The 20124-nt window shown below is 39.3% G+C and overlaps 1 protein-coding gene across 4 annotated transcripts in view; it reads right to left on the bottom strand.

Annotated features, from left to right (window-relative positions):
* MARCHF1 (membrane associated ring-CH-type finger 1) overlaps window positions 1-20124 on the bottom strand; it is a 256179-nt gene that overhangs the window by 44693 nt on the left and 191362 nt on the right. For 2 of the 4 annotated variants that reach the window (XR_010920490.1, XR_010920489.1), the window contains one exon: window positions 12892-13273. Coding sequence is in view for 2 of the 4 variants with exons in the window: in XM_067551796.1 (XP_067407897.1) it covers window positions 9372-10133; window positions 10396-10475 (842 nt within the window). In the remaining 2 variants the exon portion in view is untranslated. Of the gene's footprint in view, window positions 1-9371; window positions 10134-10395; window positions 10476-12891; window positions 13274-20124 lie in introns of those variants that run through there. The other 2 variants (XM_067551796.1, XM_067551797.1) reach the window with 2 other exon arrangements.

Here is a 20124-nt window from a genome sequence, read left to right as displayed (position 1 = left end):
GTCTCCCTGCTTCGATTTGTGCCCATTACTAAAACTCTGTTGCTTAAAGTCTAATTTCAAAAGTTTATTAACTTTTTACTTTGGAATGTTGCTATGGATGCTAACTTCTGTGAACTTAGTATAGTGTGTCAAAGAATCGCTGACCCATGCTTTAATTACAAAGGAAGTAAGGGCTTTCTTTTTCAAAGAGATTCTCAGTTACAGTAAGGACTCATTTCACTGATCAGGCAGAATAAGGTGGTCTTAATGTGGGTGGAAACAGCCCCTAGATTCTGCCTCCTTTATAATGGGATCATCATTTTGTTGGTAACTGACACATTTGCAAGCTTTGCCAGCAGACATGACACAACATACTTAGTGGGTGAACTTAGTCCTAAATATTCCTGAGATATAAACAAACTATATTTTCTTAACCAATGCAGGTACATCACTGATGTTCACATTTCAGAATTTAGGGTCAAAATCTCAGATGGTGTAAATCGGCGTAGTTCCATTGAAATAAATGGCTCTAAATTGATTTACACTAAGCATCTAGGTTTTAATGTTAATATCCTCATGTGAGGGTTAATAAATATATGTGAGGGAATGTGACGGAATGTGGGGGAAATAAATATATCTCTAGTTAACCAATTCGTCTCAAGACTAATCTTAGAAGGCCTGTTTCTTCCCAGGCTTTTTCTCAACTTTTGAGCTATGTCTACACTGACGGTGGCAAATTCGCTGCTGACAGATCGATTTTTCCAGTTTGATTGAGTGGCAGTGAACACATGCTCATTCGATCCGGAAGTTGATCTAATAAAACCACCTCCCCAAAAATGAGTCAATGTGTATGCATTTCCTGTTGGCACAGTGCAGTGGAGACGGCATGATAAACAGAAGTTGCGAAGTCAACGGGAATCACACAATCTACTCTGCGTAGTTTGCATACTCCCGTCGACTGCCACCGAATTTTTCCAGCAGTGTAGACCAGGCCGTAGACTATTTTCTCTTTGAATCTCAACCTGATGAGTTCATGATTAAAGTTCAGTACCAATAAGACATATGTTAATTTTATAGATAGCGGATACATAATTATAAACACTTGATTTCATGTAGGGAAATAATGATTTCGTAAGTTTTATAATTTCATAATTATATTTTCATGTATCCCATGTAATATAATTTACATGATGTTTAAATTCGTTATCTCTGCAGTTGAATGCAATAATGCCTCATCTCATTTCTTCTGAAGTACTCATAATATAGTCCAGAAAGAGTGATTATTTTAAAAAACAAACAAGAAATCAAATCAACTTAATATATTCACCAAAACTTTTCTACTAAAAAGCTGATTTTATTAAAGTGATGTTTAAAGTGGATTATGCAGACTTCATTACCAGTCCCTCCATCCAAACCTCCCTTTCTAATGATCTCTAAGCATATCTCTCTGTTCCATTCACTCCCTGACTATTGACTCTCATTTATCTGAACATATTTGTTGTCACTCAAGAAGTTCAGAAAATCAGGATCTTACTGTGCATATAATTAATTTTGCTATGGTGATAGATCCTGTCTTATTTTAAACTGTTATTTCTTTTAAACTAATGCATATTTTCAACGAGTTACAGTTTACTGTTATAGAAACTGCATTTGAAATGACTGGATCAATCTTATAAAAACCTTTTATATCAAAAATAGAATCACAGTCAAAATAAAAAATCTCTCAGTGCTCTTTCATCAGTAATATTATCACAACCGACAGTCTGTCATTGATTCTAAATTAATACCAGTTCTAACTAGCACGTCTTCATAATTCCAATGTTGAAATTCCAGAAATGAGATCTTCACCTTGGCCCCAGAGCTGTAAAGGAGACATAAATAGCCCCATTTCCTCCAGGGGGAAAAGTCCCTCAGCACAGGCATTGAGGAAGACAACTGTAGGATTGCCCTCCAAGGATCTTGCAAGGGACAAGCCCTAGCATAAGGGTGTGTTGGGGGCTTGGGCTGCAGAGATTCCAGACAGTGCTGTGGCCCATAAGGCAACCCAGGGAGGGCCCCAGGGTTGTTTGAGTAACACTAGGGACATATCCAGCCCACGTAGTTACCCATGATAGTAGCATAAACTGCGTTTTAAACTATCCAGCCCATGATTTCAGTCTCCCTCCTTTAGGAATAATATAGGGCCCAAAACAAAGTCACTGAGAAGTGTTCCATGAACACACTGGGCTTTAGATCAAGCTCATTGCGAAGCCGAAGGAAGAGCCCACAAATCAGCAGCAAAGCCTGCATTCGCCAATCAATAGAGTGTAGTAATGTATTTGGTTTGCAAACTTGGCTGCAGTCTGAAAGCTCCTGGGCACTTACCACTTTGCTATTCCCAGTAAAGAAACTCAGTGCATTTTCACATGCAAATAACAAAGTGGGTGTACTAAATGGACAATTACAGATGGGATTTTCAAAAGCACTTAGTTTTGGCCTAACTCTGCTTCTCCTGAAGTCAATGCTAAAGGGAGCAGAGTTACACCAATGCTAAGCAGGGCTAAAAATTCCATCCAACATACTCAAATGGGTCGTTAGGGATGCAATTACCCAATTTGTGCCCACAGTACTAGGCTGACCAGATGTCCCAATTTAATAGAGACAGTCCTATTATTCAGATCTTTTTCTTATATAGGCGCCTATTACCCCCCAGTTCTGTCCTGATTTTTCACACTTGTTATCTGCTCACCCTATGATAAACATACGTACACTATGCACACTGTTGACTTTCAGGGTCTCTGTGGGTGCTTACAAGACCCCCTTTTTAACAGAGCTGAGTTTTGAACTGCACCAAGGAAAACCTCAACTTTCATATAGTCTTGAAAACAAACTAATTCCTAGGGTACAAATGAACAAGAAACTTAGCTCCATTTTTGTAGCAGGATGCTGTCAAAGTACCAAAAGAATACCTACTACACACAACTTCCATGTATAAAACACATGTAGCTCTTCTCAAAATCCCTAGGCTTCTCATGTGCACAGTGGCGAGATCCTGCTGATCAGGAACTGGTTACACGGAGGTAAAAGAAGGGGAAAGCAAAACATTCCCCCCTCCAAAATGCTAAGCCTGGGGCTGCTTTTGAAAATTTTCAGCCCTCTAAGACTTTGAATTTTACAATACTTGCTGAGGTAGCCACCACATCACAGGTACACCAACCACTCCCACAGCCACTGCATATACTGCAAAGGGATGACTCTTCTTGTATCCCCAGCCACATTTCTTAGGAGCACATGGGAGACAAAACTTGTAAGCCTAATACTGTACATACATACACCCTGCCATCAGCAGCTCCAATACTGCACGAGGAAGAGAGGTAAGTTGCTGATATTAGTTAAGTCCTGCATTTCTCCTTGTCACTACCTGCCTGCCCAGCCATCTTGGAATTTGAGTAGCTAGAACAGAGAGCCCCTCTACCATGCAGAAATTCACTTCTCCTACTAACCCCCTACATCAGCTAAAGGAGACCGCCACTCATGAGGGGAAATTTGTCCGACCTCAAGAAGCTATGGTGTCCATTCCCCAAATCAGCCACCCAGCCTAACGCTGCAGTAAATATGCCTCACTGACTGATGTGGAAAATTTGGAGGGAGCGCCTTATTAATATTTTGGCAGCACTTTACTCACTCTGAATACACTCTACCTTTATATGTGTGGTATGAGCTACATGCCATGGTATGCTGTGCAGAAGAGGTGAGTACAATCTGAGCACATACACCTACCCCAAAGTGAATATTTAATTATGCGTTTTTTCCCCTGAAAGAAAAATTTGAATTTAAGAAAAGAAACTACAAATCAGCTGGTGACTAAAGCTAAGCAGCTTGTTCCACAGTAATTAGTATGTTTCTTTCAGCTGAATCAGTATTATCGGGTAATAAATCTTTTCCCTTCTGTGTAGCCGTATGCAAATTTAACAAGTAAAATAACTTACGAGCCATGAAAAATTAGTATGCCTTTGATTTTATAGCATCCTTCCTAGATGTACAATCTTCCAGAGGTGATACATCTAGGAATGACTGCAAGAAATACAGCACTTACCCTGAGAGTGAGGAAAGGGGGGAATTATGGATCGGTTAACATGGCAGCGTTTTAAAAGAAGAGGACAGATTCTCATCTGTGCCAAGTTTACACTCCCTGAGAGCAGAGCAGAGTGGCACAGAAAAGGTGGCTCCTCTGAACCTAAGCATAAGGAGTGCTTTAAATTATGCTGGCTGCAGCAGTCACACAGATTGCATAGCTGCCCAGGTCTCAGGTGGAATGTCCTGTACTCTGCCCCACCTCTTCTTCGTTCCTCTTGATATCAGGGGAATTTTGGCTACTTCTTTAGGGTAGCTTTCCACTTGCATTTGTGAGCTGCCTCAGCAATGCAAAGCTGGCAAAATCAGGGCTGAGACTCTGTTCAAGCATTTATCTAATTTTATACATGCCTGTGATGATTTCTTTAGTGATTTTGATCACACTTTGATTTCTATTTTGCGTTGCATGTGTTTGTGTGTGTTTTCAGAGTGAATACCGAAAGTAGGTACAGGGGTCAAGCAGGTATTAGATGTTAGTATATTAACAGGGAGGTTTTATAATAAACTAGACAGCAAACTAATGTATGCAGCAAAATTACAATAGTACAGCATATTAGTAAGAAATCTCCACAAGAAAAAAACATGCTTTACTTATTTTTATAATCAAACCAGGACAAAACACTTGGATTCAACCAAGGCACTTACACATTCCAATCCTGGCCATATCTAATAGAATCAGGGTGGAGTAAAAAGATGCCCATTTCTATCCTATCCGTATCTAATACTAGCACAAGATGGGGCAAAGAGTCAGGTAGAGAAATTTGCCAACTTCTCATAAAGGTGCCCAATTCTTTCCTATGCCTCTTCCATGTTAATGTTTACCATGAGGTCAAGTGGGGCACACCCGTCTCTAAGCTGGACAGCCCTTTTTTTCACTCTGCTTGAGCCTGGGCCTGCGTTTTATGTGAACCTTTGAAGGTTTCATTTCCAAGCTCAAACCAGGCAAATGTAAAAGCAGCTATGATGGTTGAACCTTAAAGGTTCTTGAGGTTCAGTTCCCTCTACTCCCCACTCTGTAATTCCCTAGGTGTTCCTGTCTCCTACTTTCTGACCCCATCTAATGTACCACACATTTATTTTGGTGCATGCACACTGTAGGGAAAGTATGCTTGAGAAACACATAAGATGATAGATTAGATTTCCTTTAACCGTTCTTTGGCATCCTTCTTCCCCTAAATGACCTTTCTCCTCCTTTCCTCTGTGCCCCAGGATGAGCAAAATGTGGACTAGGTAGCTGCCACAGTTCTGCAGATAGAATCCCAGGACAGTCATAGTAAATCTGGGTGGGTGGAGAAATAAAGAGGAAAATGGAGTCCATGCTTGTATCTGAAAACAGTTTGAATTCACGGGTTGGGGCCAGGACCTCCACATGGGGGAGGGAAGGGTACACTTTACAGGCCTTGGGGCCCCTGCCCCGGCTGCAACCCCTATTACCATGAGGAAAAAATTGAGGTTAAATTGTAGATCATGCCTGAGGATATTTATAGAAAATTATTTCCATCTATCTATGTATCTATGTACCTGTGAGATTTGCTGGAGCCAATCAGAAGCGGTGTTAGAGCAACCTCAAGGAACATTCTGAATAGTGAGTTGCTGGGCCAGGCCTTTTGTAGAATAGAGAGTGTGTGCTTGTGCAGTTAAACTAGGACTTGTCGTTTGAGACTGAGACAGATTTGTGTTCCTCTCTGTGACATGGTCGATCTTATCAAGACCAAGAACTACAAGTCCCAAAGTTCCTTGTGCATAGACAGAAGGGAGGGACAGCTGGTGGGAGGGGCAAAGCAAAGCACCATAAGACAGTGAGTGCCAGTGCTGCTGCTTCTGCTTCTGCTTCTGGTAGGATTGCAGGCCCAAAATACATGCGAGTAAGTGTCTAATTCACTCACAGTCACACAAACACCTCCTACTGCCATGTCTGGTGGTGGCTATAAATACAAATCAGGCAGCCAGAAACGTAAGGAGGTAAAAGAAAGGGAACTAAAAGAAGCTAAGGAACACGAATCTATCCTTCAGTTTTTCAAATCAGACAAGGCCTTTCTGCAGTCAGGCAATATACTAACTTGGGAAGCAGATGAACAAAATCAAAATGCTAATGATTTCAATACAGAGACTGTGTCTGTGGCAAATGAAGCTCAATCACAAGTAGAAGCATTGAAAAGGTACTTCAGCTCATTTTTATGCCTTTGATGGCTAGCTTCTGGTACAAAGAGTTCTTTCAAGTATTGAGGACAGAAACAAGATTTTACAAGCCAGAGGAATCTCTCTTGAATCAGAGGTAGATCTCATTGCTGATATTACTGAAGAAAAAAACAACTTAGAGATCAGTGGCCCAAAATTCTACAGGAAACATGTCTTGTAGCAGAAGGCATGGGAATTTTGGCACAACTGCCAAAGAAGAGAGGAATGAAACAGAAAAAATTTCATGATGAGACATCTGAGCCTGAGGAATTATGTTCTATCATCTCTGAAAATGAACCAGAGTCTTTGTCCAAAGTTGCATCGAAAACATTCCTTCTGAATAATGTCATCTGTGAATTAGAGCACAGATTCAAAGCAACCAATAACATTTGTTTGGCATTCTGTTCAGTCCTAAAATATGTGACACTAGACCCTGGGCAACTGGAAGAGGCTTCTAAATGTCTACTTCACAAGTATCCTACAGATCTTTCTGAGAATTTTCCTTATGAAATGTTGCACCTGAAAAAAATCTTCAAGTCTATTTTTGGAAAAGAATATGAACTACCCCCACGTATCTTATTAAATGAGATTGACAAAAAACAACTTCAATTTTCAATGAAGTGTGCATAGCCCTATGGATTTTTTGCACATTGCCAGTGACTGTGGCAGAAGCTGAAAGAAGTTTCAGCAAGCTAGCACTCATCAAAAACTGCAGGTGTTCTGCAATGGGGCAAGAACGGTTAAGCCATCTAGCTATCTTGTCTATTGAGTGTGAACTTGCAAGAGAAATTGAAGTTGGGGGGTTAATTCATGATTTTGCAATGAAAAAGGCCAGAAAAATAAAGCTTTAAAGTTAATTGGCTTAATTAGAAAATGTTTGCAGTCACATTGGTCCATTAGAATAAAAAAATCCATAAATCAAGAGGATACAATACCTTTATAATGACCAAAAAGTTACAAAATAGTCAGCAAACTTGTAAAACTCTCAGGCTGGTTGTTATGTTAAACAAGAATAGCAAAGAGGGAGGGGGTGGGCATTTTTCAGAAATGTAGAATATGTAACAGTAATATCAGAAATCAAACTTTTTTCATGGCTCATGAGCTTGTATGTATGGGATGAGGGATTGTGGTATGTGTATGGGAGTGGACCCATGTTACAAATTTGTACTAGGCCCGAAAAAATTATGCTTGGGTCCCAGTTGGGGCAGCAAGGAGGCTAAAATCTACATGAGAAAGTTGCACTAGTTTCTTTAATTCATTTTTTAAAATTGATTTAGTTAAACTAGTGCAAGCCCTTGAGTGGACAGACTTATTTCAGGTTAAGGGGAGATTATATTCAGTTCACAATGACTGAATCTTCTTACTGTATGTACAATAACTAGCACAAAGGAGCTTCAATATGTTTGGGCCTCAACGTGCTACTGTAATATAAATCACCATCATCATCATTTATTGCAGTAGCAGGCACGGCCCTAAGCATGGATTGGGGCCACACTGTACCAGGCACTGTATAAACACAAAACAAACCGATGGGCCCTGCTCCCAAAATCTCACAATGTAAGTACAGGGTGAGACAAAAGGCAGATACAAAAATGAATAATGAAAAAGGGCACTGAGTTGTGGCTTACCTAACATATTGAGGTGTGTACAGCACATGGTCCACTAATAATTATATCTTACATATATAATCTGGAAAAGCATACTGGCTGTTTTTCTCCTGCCTGACAATTTTCTTAACTAGGACCATTGGAGCTTATTGCAGGGCACAGAGTACACTGTATCACGCCATATAGTTTCACAGCGCGTATTCATTTCCCCATTCTGCTTCTGTTTACATTTTCATACCAATTCTTCCCAGAAAAGAAAGAAGTTTGCAACATTTTCAGTTACTGTATCAATGTATTAGGCCTGATTCTCATTTACAGTAAAGCCTATTTACATTGCCAGGGGACTTACTGTAAATGAGAATTGGGTCCATTTTTGTAAAGAAATATTAATTTTAATGCCTGATTTTCCCTATAACTTCCTATCTGGTATATTTTCAAATTACTGATGAATTGGTTTACTCAGGTTCACTCAGTTTACTACCCCAAACTCATATACTGGTTTAGAGGGGTCAGCAAGCTGAAGAGTGTCTTTACTCACAGCACAATCTGGCTTTAAGATCCACTGACACACTGCCATGTACTGATTTAATGTTGTGATGTCAATCTGAAACCCTTGCCTTTGATAGTTCCCTCTGAGGCAACTTCTCTGCTTAAGTGGACAACTTGTTGATGTTACTTTATCCCATTCTAATTCCTTTCAATATATTTTTCCTTCAAATATTGAATTTATTATTATTCCATGGACCTCCCAGGGTCCGTCCTTGTGCATGGTGCCAGACTGACAGCCTCGGAAACCAAAGACCTCTGTTCATTCACATAACACATCCTGGGTAGCAGCAGGACAAACCCCCACACAGGATGCCAGCATACCTCAGTCTTGATCTGGAAGGCAGTTCAGTATTTGTGCTGATACAGTCCTTAATACATGTGCTCAGACCGCTAAAGTAATGCCAGCTGTAAGGATGTCATATATAGTGGGCACTGACTTGAGACCAACAGCTCACTTCATGTAGATTAATGAACAGTCACCGAGAGTAACGTATTTCAATCACTAGAGACCAGGGCTTGATTTGAACTGCTCACCTAAGAATGAAAGTCTCTGTATCCCATTAGCATTGAGCTATCTGGGTCTTCCTTCTCACTTTCTGATTCTCATTCTTCCAGATTTAAAATATCACAGCACTATGCCAGAGTGCACAGTGTCTCAAACTTGGTAGGAGAAGTCAACAAGCAGGAGGTGGGTTGGGGCTGGGGCTGCAGGCGGGGGATCTAAGTCTGTGGTACTAGTGTTTTTAAATGAGTTAAGTGTCATAGCTTTAGAAATCTTTATCAGTCATTTTGTGCTATGTATTACAGCCCCTAACAGATAGTTACTGAGCAGTAGTTAGAAAGAAAGACCCAAATGACAGCAAGAATCAGGTAAAAGGCACATATGATTCATGGCAATAACCAATTCCTTTTGGTAATATCAAATCTTTCTTATGAGAGACTAACCTGCATACTTCTAAATCATCAGACCAGTCATCATATAAAACAGGAGGTTTCTGAACCGCATCAGTCACACTGGGCCCTGCCCCAACAGGTTCTCCATTATCTGGAACTGTCATAGCATCACTGCCAGAGCCTCTCTCCATAAAGCCTTCCTTGACAACTTTATTTTGTCTAAGGTAAGATGAAGACTGCAGATCTTGGGGGTAGCTTTTTCCCCTGTTTTTTCCACATTTTCTTGAGGAACTCCCCGCCTCCCGAGAGGATACTGAAGACAGCGAAAGGCAAGATTCTTTACATCTTGAAACTTTTCTCCTCCAGTGACTTAAAGTGTGGTTATCAGAATCAGACACCTCTTGTTTCTTTTTTCCCATTGTCCCCAGTGTGACAAGTTCAATGGCATTGTTATTTGGAGATCCATCTGGGTTATTGCACGATCTATTGCTCCTTCTCCCTTTCCTGGGCATTTTGACCTTTTCTCGGGCTCTCCTTCTAGCTTGAGCCCACTGACTCTCATCTGAGGATGAAGAATCAGATGTCTCCTTATGCAATGCATTGCATCTGGAGTTTGCAACCATTGGGTACAATTTGCAGTCCTTCCCTTTTCTTTGCTTCTCTGAATGCTCTACATTGTCACCAGTCTCTTTTCTCCGCCTAAACCTTCGTTTCACTTGTTTCTTACCGGACTCCCTTCTAGCAGGGGTCAGCACCATGACAGGTGTTGCATGTTCAAACTCATCTTCTGACACATCGTGCAAAGTGGTAGATCTATACAAAGCGGCAGCAAAGGAGAGGGATGGAAAATGGTAAAGAGAGACAAAAAATAATGAGAGATATGAAAATAGAAACATGAGTTTTGATTAAATAGAAAAAATGAGATTGAAAAGAAAACAGAACAAAAACAAGAGCTCAAAAGAAAACCCAGATGTGTGTAATTCATGAATAATGCTAAGCAGAAGCAAGAGCTTGCAGGTTAGATAAAGAACACAACTAATGTACGACAGATTTAAATGATTTATTCAGCACCTACCTACAGATGTCCTGAGTGGAAGGGCATACAGACAACCGTGACTGACTCCTAGGAGCTGTTCCTGTTGTAGGACTGCTTGCCTGTTGAAAAAAGTTAGACAATTTGGAATCTTTTCCCATGAAATACATTGCAGATATTTTACTGCTTTGCCACATGATTAAAAAGTTTAAACGACTTTTGCAGTTGTTCATGGTCTTCTGTTGCAAGCACAGAAGTTCACAAAATACAGGAAGAGTGAACAAAAGTAAAACCTTTTTGAGGAACTAAATATAACCAAAGGGTGCAGCTCTCATTTGTCCTTGGATATGGTTTTTTTTCAGGAAGAGGCTTTCACCAGCTGATATTTCATTTTAGTTCTGATCTACCGTAAGTGTTTGATGGAGAAGAATGTTGTTTTCTATTTCAAGCAGACAAATAAGTATGATGAGCCTTGTCTGAATGAAATAAACACACTGACATTCGGAGTCAGGATGAGTGCAGAGGCTCAGTTGGCAAATCTGCCTGGCACAGAGTGACCGAGCAGCATGAATATTAAAACATTTTTAAAAAGGTTTCCAAGGCAATCACATCATCTAGGAGAATTGAATGAATGTGAAATTGATGAGCCTGAGAAAGTCCAAAGTTCAGGCTGCAGCTCTATAGAGCCTACCAGATTCTCAAAAACAGCAGGAGAGAGAAATGCAATGCACATCTACTGGATGCAATTCCCTTCCTAAGGTTGTCACTGCAATTTGCAAACAAAGTTGCTGAGCGCATCCAGTGAGAAACATGTTTTAATGTTGTTGACAGGAAACTATTTTGGTCTGCCTGATAGTTTATTGGCAGGGTAGCTGTGGGGGAGCTAACCTTAGGTCCTGAGATTCCTGGTTTACCAGGGACTGGGGGTTGTACAGGCAGAATGCTTGCTTCTATAGGGACAGAGAGCAGCAAATGTCATTCTGAAGAATCAGAACCCACCCCCTGGCTGATATGGGGCCTTATGATTTGGGATGCAATCCTGTGAGATGCTGAGCACCTTCAAATGAGCAGGAGACACAGTATCATGAATGTTAAGCATTAAGGAAAAGCGTTCAAGGAAATCAGATCACATATAGAAGAATGAATATTAAATAGGAGCTGAGAATGCAAAGGATCAGATATCAAATCTTAGCACTGATAAATCACAGGACCTAGTTAAGGCAAATATTATATAGACCTCTCAATCAAAATTTTTCCTTGATTACTTTGCAGAGGGCAGATGTCAGTTTTTATTTCAATCAGGTATGACCTTTGTACTAATGAAAATAAGAAATGAATAGCCCAAGCTAAAAATTGTTGATAGATACATTGAGAGCTGCCTGCCACTGCATTTTAATCCTGACCCATAACATCCATGATGTTTAATTTCTGGGTCTATCTTGAGTAGGACGACCGCTGTATTATGATGATTTTTAATGTAGGCTCAACTGAGATTTGGGAGACAAGGTAGACTGGGGTGAGGTATTCAGTCATTAAAAACATAAAACCTTAGGAATGGGTTAGGTGGTGGAATCTCCATCCTGAGAGGTTTTTAAAGTCCGGCTTGACAAAGCCCTGGCTGGGATGATTTAGTTGGGGATGGTCCTGCTTTGAGCAGGGGGTTGGACTAGATAACCTCCTGAGGTCCCTTTCTACCCTAATCTATGAGTCTGTGAATGAAAACTAAACCTGATAACGGTGTGTTTTGAGAAAGCAATTATTTTAAAACTGTTTTTCTATAGATAGATCCCTTCTGCCTGTTGCAAAACTCGGGTGTGATGTGTTGCCAGGAAGATGTGGCACATTAAAGTGTCTGCCATTGAACACACACACACACAAAATCAATCAATTGAGAAAACATTTTATGTTCTTTGTCTCCCTTTCTATATAAACAAATGTCTCAATTCAACATTTTAGAAGGAGAAAATACAGAGTCAATTACATATGGGGAAGGAGGATGTTAGAAACAGTTGGTGGGTGTTTGCTGTGGAGTATATTCTTCCTCTTCTCGACATCTGTGGTAAGCCTTGTTAAGTGATAACTCATGTCTCATGCAGTTTGCATGACTGCTTAATTCAGCATTGTCAGAGAGGGAAAAAATGAAGGGCCCCATGCACAACCAAACAGCTGAATTATGCACCAGCAAATGTGCAGTGGATAAGGGCATGAGAACAATCCAGCTAGACCAAAAAGCAGGCAAAGAATTGCTATCTGGAGATTGCTCCAGCCCAGCCCCCATGGGCTCTTATGCAGGCTTCCTGCAGGTATAACAGAAAAAGAGATTCCACATAGCAGTGAATCCTCTGCCTTTTTGTACTACTGGATCCACCCATGCTCTACACCAAGTAATGGCATGAATCAGGTGGACATAACTTGCCTGGTCTTCTGCCTTTTCTTTGAGGGGCTTGGTGTGAGGAGTGGATGGGTGGTGAAGAATTGTCAGAAAAAATTAAGGACAGTTCTTATGCTTGAACAATCACCTTTCCGTATGTGTTTAGCCGTAAAGAGCTGTGCCCTCTGGTGAAACACTGGGAGTAGGACCACTAGATATACCAGATAGCATCAGACCACTGATCAGCTAGCACAACATCCTAATTTAACCTTAGAGTGAAATTCACTCATATACAGAAGGTTTAAATGGGATTTAAACAACACACACAGCTCATGCAGGCCTTCTACACAGGAAGAATTTGGCTTTCAGTTAATTTAGTTCTCTCTTTATTATTTTGTTCCATATTGACAACCGTTTGGAATTTTTTGTCTCCAAACACGTTTCAGCTGGTCGATCACTCACAAACTGTTTTCTGCAACAAATCCTTCATGATTCACTAGTTGAGCTGTGTGACTGATGACCTTCACCATATGCCACTGTTTCTGTCACCTGATGGAATGAATTATAAATTATTTATAAATACATTTATTTATTTAATTTAATAATTTTTATTTATTAATTTAAATTTATAAATAAAATTATTTATTTATTGATAAAATTATTTATAATTCTGCTTTTGTCCAAAATAAATTTCATTTAAATACAAAGCAATTGTAATTTGTGATAGAACAAATCCCAGTTGCTAATTACTTTCCGTGAATATTTATTTGTAAGAGGAACTTCATTCATAGAAAAGTTTGTAAAATGCGAATAAAAATGGGTGTGAATGTGACTGAAGCAAGATTATACTTAGAAATGAGCTAAATGTTTTTCAAGAATGGTCCTAATCCAGGATTAGTCCAAGGTGCACTGAGAGCAGCTCTCAATTACAGAGGAGGAGGACAGCCCACTGGTTAGGGCACTAACTTGGGAGACACTAGTTCAATTCCCTCATCTACCACAGGCTCTCTTTGTCCACAGACAAGTCACTTTGTGTCTCTGTGCCTCAGGTCCTATCTATACAATGGAGATAATAGTACTTTCCTATTAGAGCTGGTCACTGCCAACAGAAAGTGCTGATTCCTCTAAACCTAAATGTTTCATGGAAACATTTTATTTTCAAACAAACATGAGTGGAAACAGTCCAGTTTCCAAGGACACCCTGACTTACAGGGTGCCATGAGAATCTTGCCTAGTTTCCTGGCGGGCTAATGGAAAACCAATGCTTCCAGGGCTCTGGAGCAGACCTGCCATGCTTACTGCCTTGGAATCTGGGATACTAGGACTTTCACATTTCCTGCTGTGAGGTGGGAGCCAGCTCAAGATGGGGCTTTCTACACAGCACACTGAACCAGGGCTCTGACTCAGGTTTGAGCCCAAGCCCCTCTTCTGTCCACACACAAATCAGTCTGAATTGGGTCAGAGAGCACTCAGGACTTGGGTCATAGGACCCTGCTAGTGGACTGGGTCAGAGTCCAAGTCCCACTGACTAGAGTCCAAGCCTCGTCATTTTGCCCTGTGGATGGAGGTCAAGCTGCAGAATTGAGTCAGAAGGTATGTGCCATTCAGTGGGGACACATTTGCATGGCTGTGAGACCCAGGGTCCAGCACCTGTAAGCTCACATTTACAATGCAGCATGGATGATCAGGCACAGGCTTGGAAACATGGAGACCACAAGCTCGGGTCCCAGGTTTATATGTTTACAATGCAGTGTAGACATACTTGCATTATCTAGTCTCCTAGCTCTGTGGAAACCCTTAATTGACTTCAATGTTATTTAAGATACAAGGTGGGTGAGGAAATATCTTATTAGACTGGTTTATGTTGCTTTTGAGCCACACAGAGCCTTTCTTCAGGTCTAGGAAAGCTTGGTTAAATCTTGTTATGGGTTGAGTTAAAACCTCATTGAGATTGATAAATGTGAACACACCCTTCAATTAACATAACTGTAAAGATAAGGATAAGTTAATCACAAGCCACCACCTAAGACCAAAGAATCCACCCAGGAGTTCTGGATTGTGTGGGCTGAATGGGTTTTTCCTGAGTATTGCTTTGGGTAAGGAGTGGGGCAAGAAAACGAGAACATATGCCTTATACAGTTCTCCTCGCTGGTAAATTTCATCCAACAAGGGCCCCACAATTTTTAACAGAAACCCAAATTTCAGGTTTATACTACTTAACAGTGTCTCTGATAACAGAATCTCAAACTTAAGCGGTGTGTGAGGCTCTAAAACAGAGTTCTTAACATTTGTTTTGATTTATTTATTATTACATCTTTTCAACCTGCATGGCTAGGCAAAGTTTGGCCCTGAAGGTGTTCCAGTTGGGAACAGAAATTGGTGATAGTCAGGTGTTTCTTTGAAGCCATTTTATTTGTTTAGAAAGAACGTACAAAATTCTGTATCTCTGAATTCAGAAGGAATAAAACAGCAGAAAACACCTCCTTTTGCTTACAGAACCAATAGCCATCTTTTCAGTCTGCATCCCTCAGCCCCACCCTGTCCCCAGATTTCTTCCAGAGTCAGCTGCTCTTTCAGGCTCTCTCTCACTCTCTTCCCCCATCTGACCTCAATTTCTGTGAGATCTCTTCCCACACATGCACATCCCTACACAAAATAATACTTAGCCAAACCTTCTGTGTTAGGTGGGGCTTAGCTTAAATCATGTTAATTGAAAGGTGAGTTCATATCTGCCAATATTAATAGAGTTTTAACTCAACAACAGAAAGTTTTCACCCAGGTCACAAGATTATTCATAATAGGTCAGATCTTGCGAGCAGCCCTTACTCAGGTTGAGTTGTACCTTGGAACTTGGATTTTACAAGCTGTAACTTACTGAAGTCAATGGGGTTCTGCACAGGTAGTTGCAGGGGTCCATCTGTGCAAAGCTGCTTGCAGGATAAAAGCCTTAGTTTGCAAGTAATACCACTGAGATTGTACAGAGTAAAGTGCTACTCCTTGTCAGGTCAGTAGAATCAGATTTTAAGATTTTGTATTGAGAAGCTAAATTTTTAAGAATTTCATACAGTTACAGTAACAGAATCATGCAGAATACCAAAAGATCATTATTTATGGACCCCCTCTAAACTGAAAGCATGATAACTTGTGCATATTTTTCTAATACAATCTCAATCAAGATAATGAATCCTTACGGGAAAATATACACAACATATATTTTGCAAATACATAAAGGCAGCATGCCAAATCTTATTGCTATTAATTTGCCATTTGGCACACAACGATTATTTTGAAGTTACTGTATTCATTGAATGGAGACAAGATTGATACTCTGGCTTCTGTTTCATTTGTCGTGTAGAATAATGAATTCTTGTAAAGCATGTATTCCTTTAATAGATGTTTATTTCAGACAGCTTCATTGTACGGTGCACATAGGAAATAGGAAAACTAAACTAGAGGCCAGCTGCACTAATCTGATCACAGCAAATTATATCAGTAACATAATTAAAGGTGGTAATTCAAAATTAAGTTGTCTGACAACCCATTTATAAGCAAGTCAGCTCATTTCTCTATGACATGAAGGCTAGGCATGTGTTTAAGGGACAGTGCTAACTCCAGTTGATTAGGTTTGTCATTTCAAAAATTGTTAGAAATCGTTCCCTAGTCACCACCTTCTCATGTCTTGACCAAAAGAATGCAATTCAATTAACAGAGAAGACAAGACATTTTAGTCATAATTATTTCCAACAGGAGCTGATGATGCACTTGACAAACAGAGTTCCAGAGGGGTAGCCATGTTAGTCTGTTTTCAGCCCATGAAAGCTTATACCCAGATAAATTTGTTAGTCTTTAAGGTGCCACAGAACTCTTGTTGTTTTGACAAACAGAATAATTGTAAGTACCACACACGCAGGACAACAAAAAAGCAGGCTGGACCATCATCTGGCTGCAGGAAACCCTGTAATAGTAAACATCCCTCTTTGCTTTAAAAGGCATCCAGTAAACTATTATCTTCTGTTAAAGACAAAAAGTTCATGATAGCACAGATAGTAGTGGAATTAATGTATTATCATTGCTGAAATCCTAAGAACCTCCCCTCATCCTTCAAATTGTTTCTAGGTCTTTGGTTTGTACACTACAGACCAGTAAAGCTTCCCAGAGAAAATGTGAGTCATCTGTAACTCAACTGTACTGTTGACAAATTATTGTTGAAATATTACATACTTAAGTTCTCAAGAATTTAAGTCATGAGCAGAAAGCACAGTTCCTTCCGAATTGGAAAAAAAAAAGGAACTTTGAGGTGACCTTATAAAAGTGTTCAGTAAAGATGCATGTTTCACACTTGCAAAGCATTCAGACCTGAATGGGCAATATTTTTCAGACAAATAGTTCATTTGCCAAAACATGCAGTTTCAATCGACTCAAAGCTATTTGTAAATTTGACCTAATAGTTTCATCTGGAAAAGATTTGTGTGTGTGTGATTTGAATCCCATTCTAGAGCAGGAAGTTAAACTCAGACTTCCTACTGCCAGATGACAGACTAACCAATTAGCTATTCTCTCAATCTCTCCTGTTGAAGCTGTTCCACTTTTACAAAAAATATTTTACTTAAATATTCACTGAGCGAAAGAGAGAGAGAGAGAGAAAGAAAGAAAGAAAGAAAGAAAGACTCTATATCCTGGTGATTAAGGCACTCAGGTAGGAGTTGTGGATTCAAATCTTCTGTCTGACTGATTCAAAGTCTGCAGGCTCAAAATGGATTTTTTAAATTTGCTGACAAGTGTTAAGTATTTTCAGAAACAAACACAGTATTCTCCCTAATTCTTATTCATCCAGTTCTAGTTTTAAGCTTTGAATTAAGCCAGGTATAAATGAAGAATCCATGCAGAATAATTTCACACAAAGGGTAAAGATATGGCAGGATAGGTGAAGAAATTCTCCTAAACCTCCCTCTTAAGAATGCCAAAAGAATTTTCAAGGGATGCTTGGTTCAGGATGGTATTTGGGGCTACGATGAAAAGGAAGGTGCTAAGACAGAACCAATGGCAAGTGTGTTGTCCTAAATGGCCTTGTCGGGTCCTAAAATTACTTATACTCTTATTCAGATACAAAGTATACTTTTTAGCGGTGATTCATCATAAAATCCTCCAGATTCCCAACAACTGGCATGTTCAAATAGCTGAAACTTCAAGTCCTAGTAAAATAATGATACTCTGGGAAATGGATGCCTTAGAAGATCACCAATGGTTTATGGAGCTTTACATATCTTGATTTGAATGCTGTTAAGATCAGTAGTCACACAAAGTCATTATCATTTGTTGACTGTTCAGAGATCTTGAAATGAGCTGGTGGTCTCAGTCCAAATCCTGGTAGACATGTACTACATTACACAATCCATTGTCACTGTTTGAAACTTAGAGCATGTTTGGTGCTGCACAGGTGTAAAAGGAATTTAAATCTGAATGGACATGGACAGCAAAGTCAACATTATTATACATACAGAAAACATGCATGGCTCAAAGCCTGAGCAGCAGAAGTTCATGTAAGTGCTATTTATGTTTTGTTTTATTTTACATAATTATAAAAGAGCTGGTTGAAAAAATACATTCCCCCCCCCCAAAAATTAAAACAAAATAGTTTCTGATGAAAAAATTTGATTTTTCTATGGAAATTCTTAAACATTTTAATTTTATTTTTTCTTCACTATCTGTCCCTTTATACTTTCTCCTTTTCAGTGAAAGAGAGGAAAAAGGATAAAAAAAATCGAGAGAAACAAAAAAAAAATACTTCAATTTTTTTCTTCCTTTTTTCACTGGTGGAAAAAGGTAAAAAGAAAACACTTAATTTTTTCTCCCTTTGTTCAACTGCAAAAGTGTGGGGAAAAAAAGTTTGTTAAAAGGTTAAAAAGTTAGAAAAAGTAATACAGTATCGCTTTCTTATTTTATTTATTTTACTTTTTTCACACTTTTCAATTGGAAAGTTGTTTTAATATAAGTGTGGGATAAAGTGGGAAAACTCCTTTGTCCTTTCATTTTTATGCCCCCCTTTTTCCACTAGAGAAGAATGGAAAAGTAGGAATGAGCAAAAAACAGTTGATTTTTTAATTCTCCCCTTTCCCTTCTCTCCAAGCAGAAAAGGTTTTCCTTCTTTCTTTCTTTCAAGAGATCTTTTCCAATGGATCAAAGGGGATAGAAGGGAATAAAACCCTAATCTGAAAATTGAAAATCATAGTTTTTCAGATTGCAAACAAACAAAAAATTGCTGTTTTGTTTTGAATATTTGTCGTCAAAAGTAGAAAAATGTTGAAAACAAAATTTTCCTGTGAAATTTTTTTTTGACAAAACTGCATTTTCTGACCAAAAAAAGATTTTGCTAGAAAATTTACTACCAGTCCAAATGATGAAACTGTTACTACCTTGTCTTCCCACTCTTCCATTTGTGTGTTTTATCCACCTAGCTTGCGAATGCTTTGGAGCAGAGAATTTTATTCTTTGTTTACACAGACCTAGCACAATGCATTAATCATTATTGATCATTAAATATAAATCACCACCATATTGCTTGTATTATAATCAAAGATCAACATGAAGGACAAGGGATCCATTGTGCTAGGTGGAGTGCAAACAGGAAGACTATCCTTGTACCATATGTATTCAATCATATTGATATGTATTGGTGTGTTGTCATCAAAAGACTTGAAGAACCGCTCTGCATGAGCTCAAAAGCTTGCCTCTCACCAACAGAAGTTGGTTTAATAATAGATATTACGTGACCCACCTTGTATCTCTGGTTGAATAAATGCACTTTAAAGAGGACTCTGAATGTATACGGCAAGGTTGCTTGGTGAATGAGAAGGAAGGTGTTTCAAGGTGCCATATGGAAGAAGGCTCAAAGACAAGAGTGGGCAAATAATGAAAATGAGGTTCTCGGAGGGAGGAACCTTGGGAAGAGCCTTGGGGATGGAGAGTTGGAAGGAATGAAAGCAGAAATATAGACAGGAGCATTGAAGGCAAGATTGAGGAACAAGAATTTGATTTTCAGAGGCACTGAGCACCAACAGCTCCAGCTAAAGTCAATGGCAGTTGCAAGTGCTCAGCACCTGTGCAAATCAAAGCCTTATTGAGTCATCAGAAGCCTTTTTCACTTAAATGAGTACACCAAGTTTATTTCCAACAAATCAGCATTCAAACATAAATTCTAAGTGGTATCATTATCAATCCGTTAAAAGGTATTAAAAGACAAAGCCAACAGTATGTAAAATTTTGGCATTGGTATTTAATGGATTTCTTATCAACTTCTCTCTTACTTGGGTAAGTCTGTTTCCTCAGGGGTCCAAATCAAAATTCTATTCATTGTATAAAAATCAAGAAAATTGCTAGCTAATCTTGGAATTATCCAGACT

The sequence above is a fragment of the Emydura macquarii genome, unplaced genomic scaffold (assembly GCF_026122565.2).
Source record: "Emydura macquarii macquarii isolate MOO-44397 ecotype Brisbane River unplaced genomic scaffold, CSIRO-AGI_Emac_v2 contig_1363, whole genome shotgun sequence".
Taxonomy (NCBI): Eukaryota; Metazoa; Chordata; order Testudines; family Chelidae; genus Emydura; species Emydura macquarii.
The sequence above is the reverse complement of the archived record's forward strand: the minus strand, read 5'-3'. Positions and strand labels throughout refer to the sequence as shown.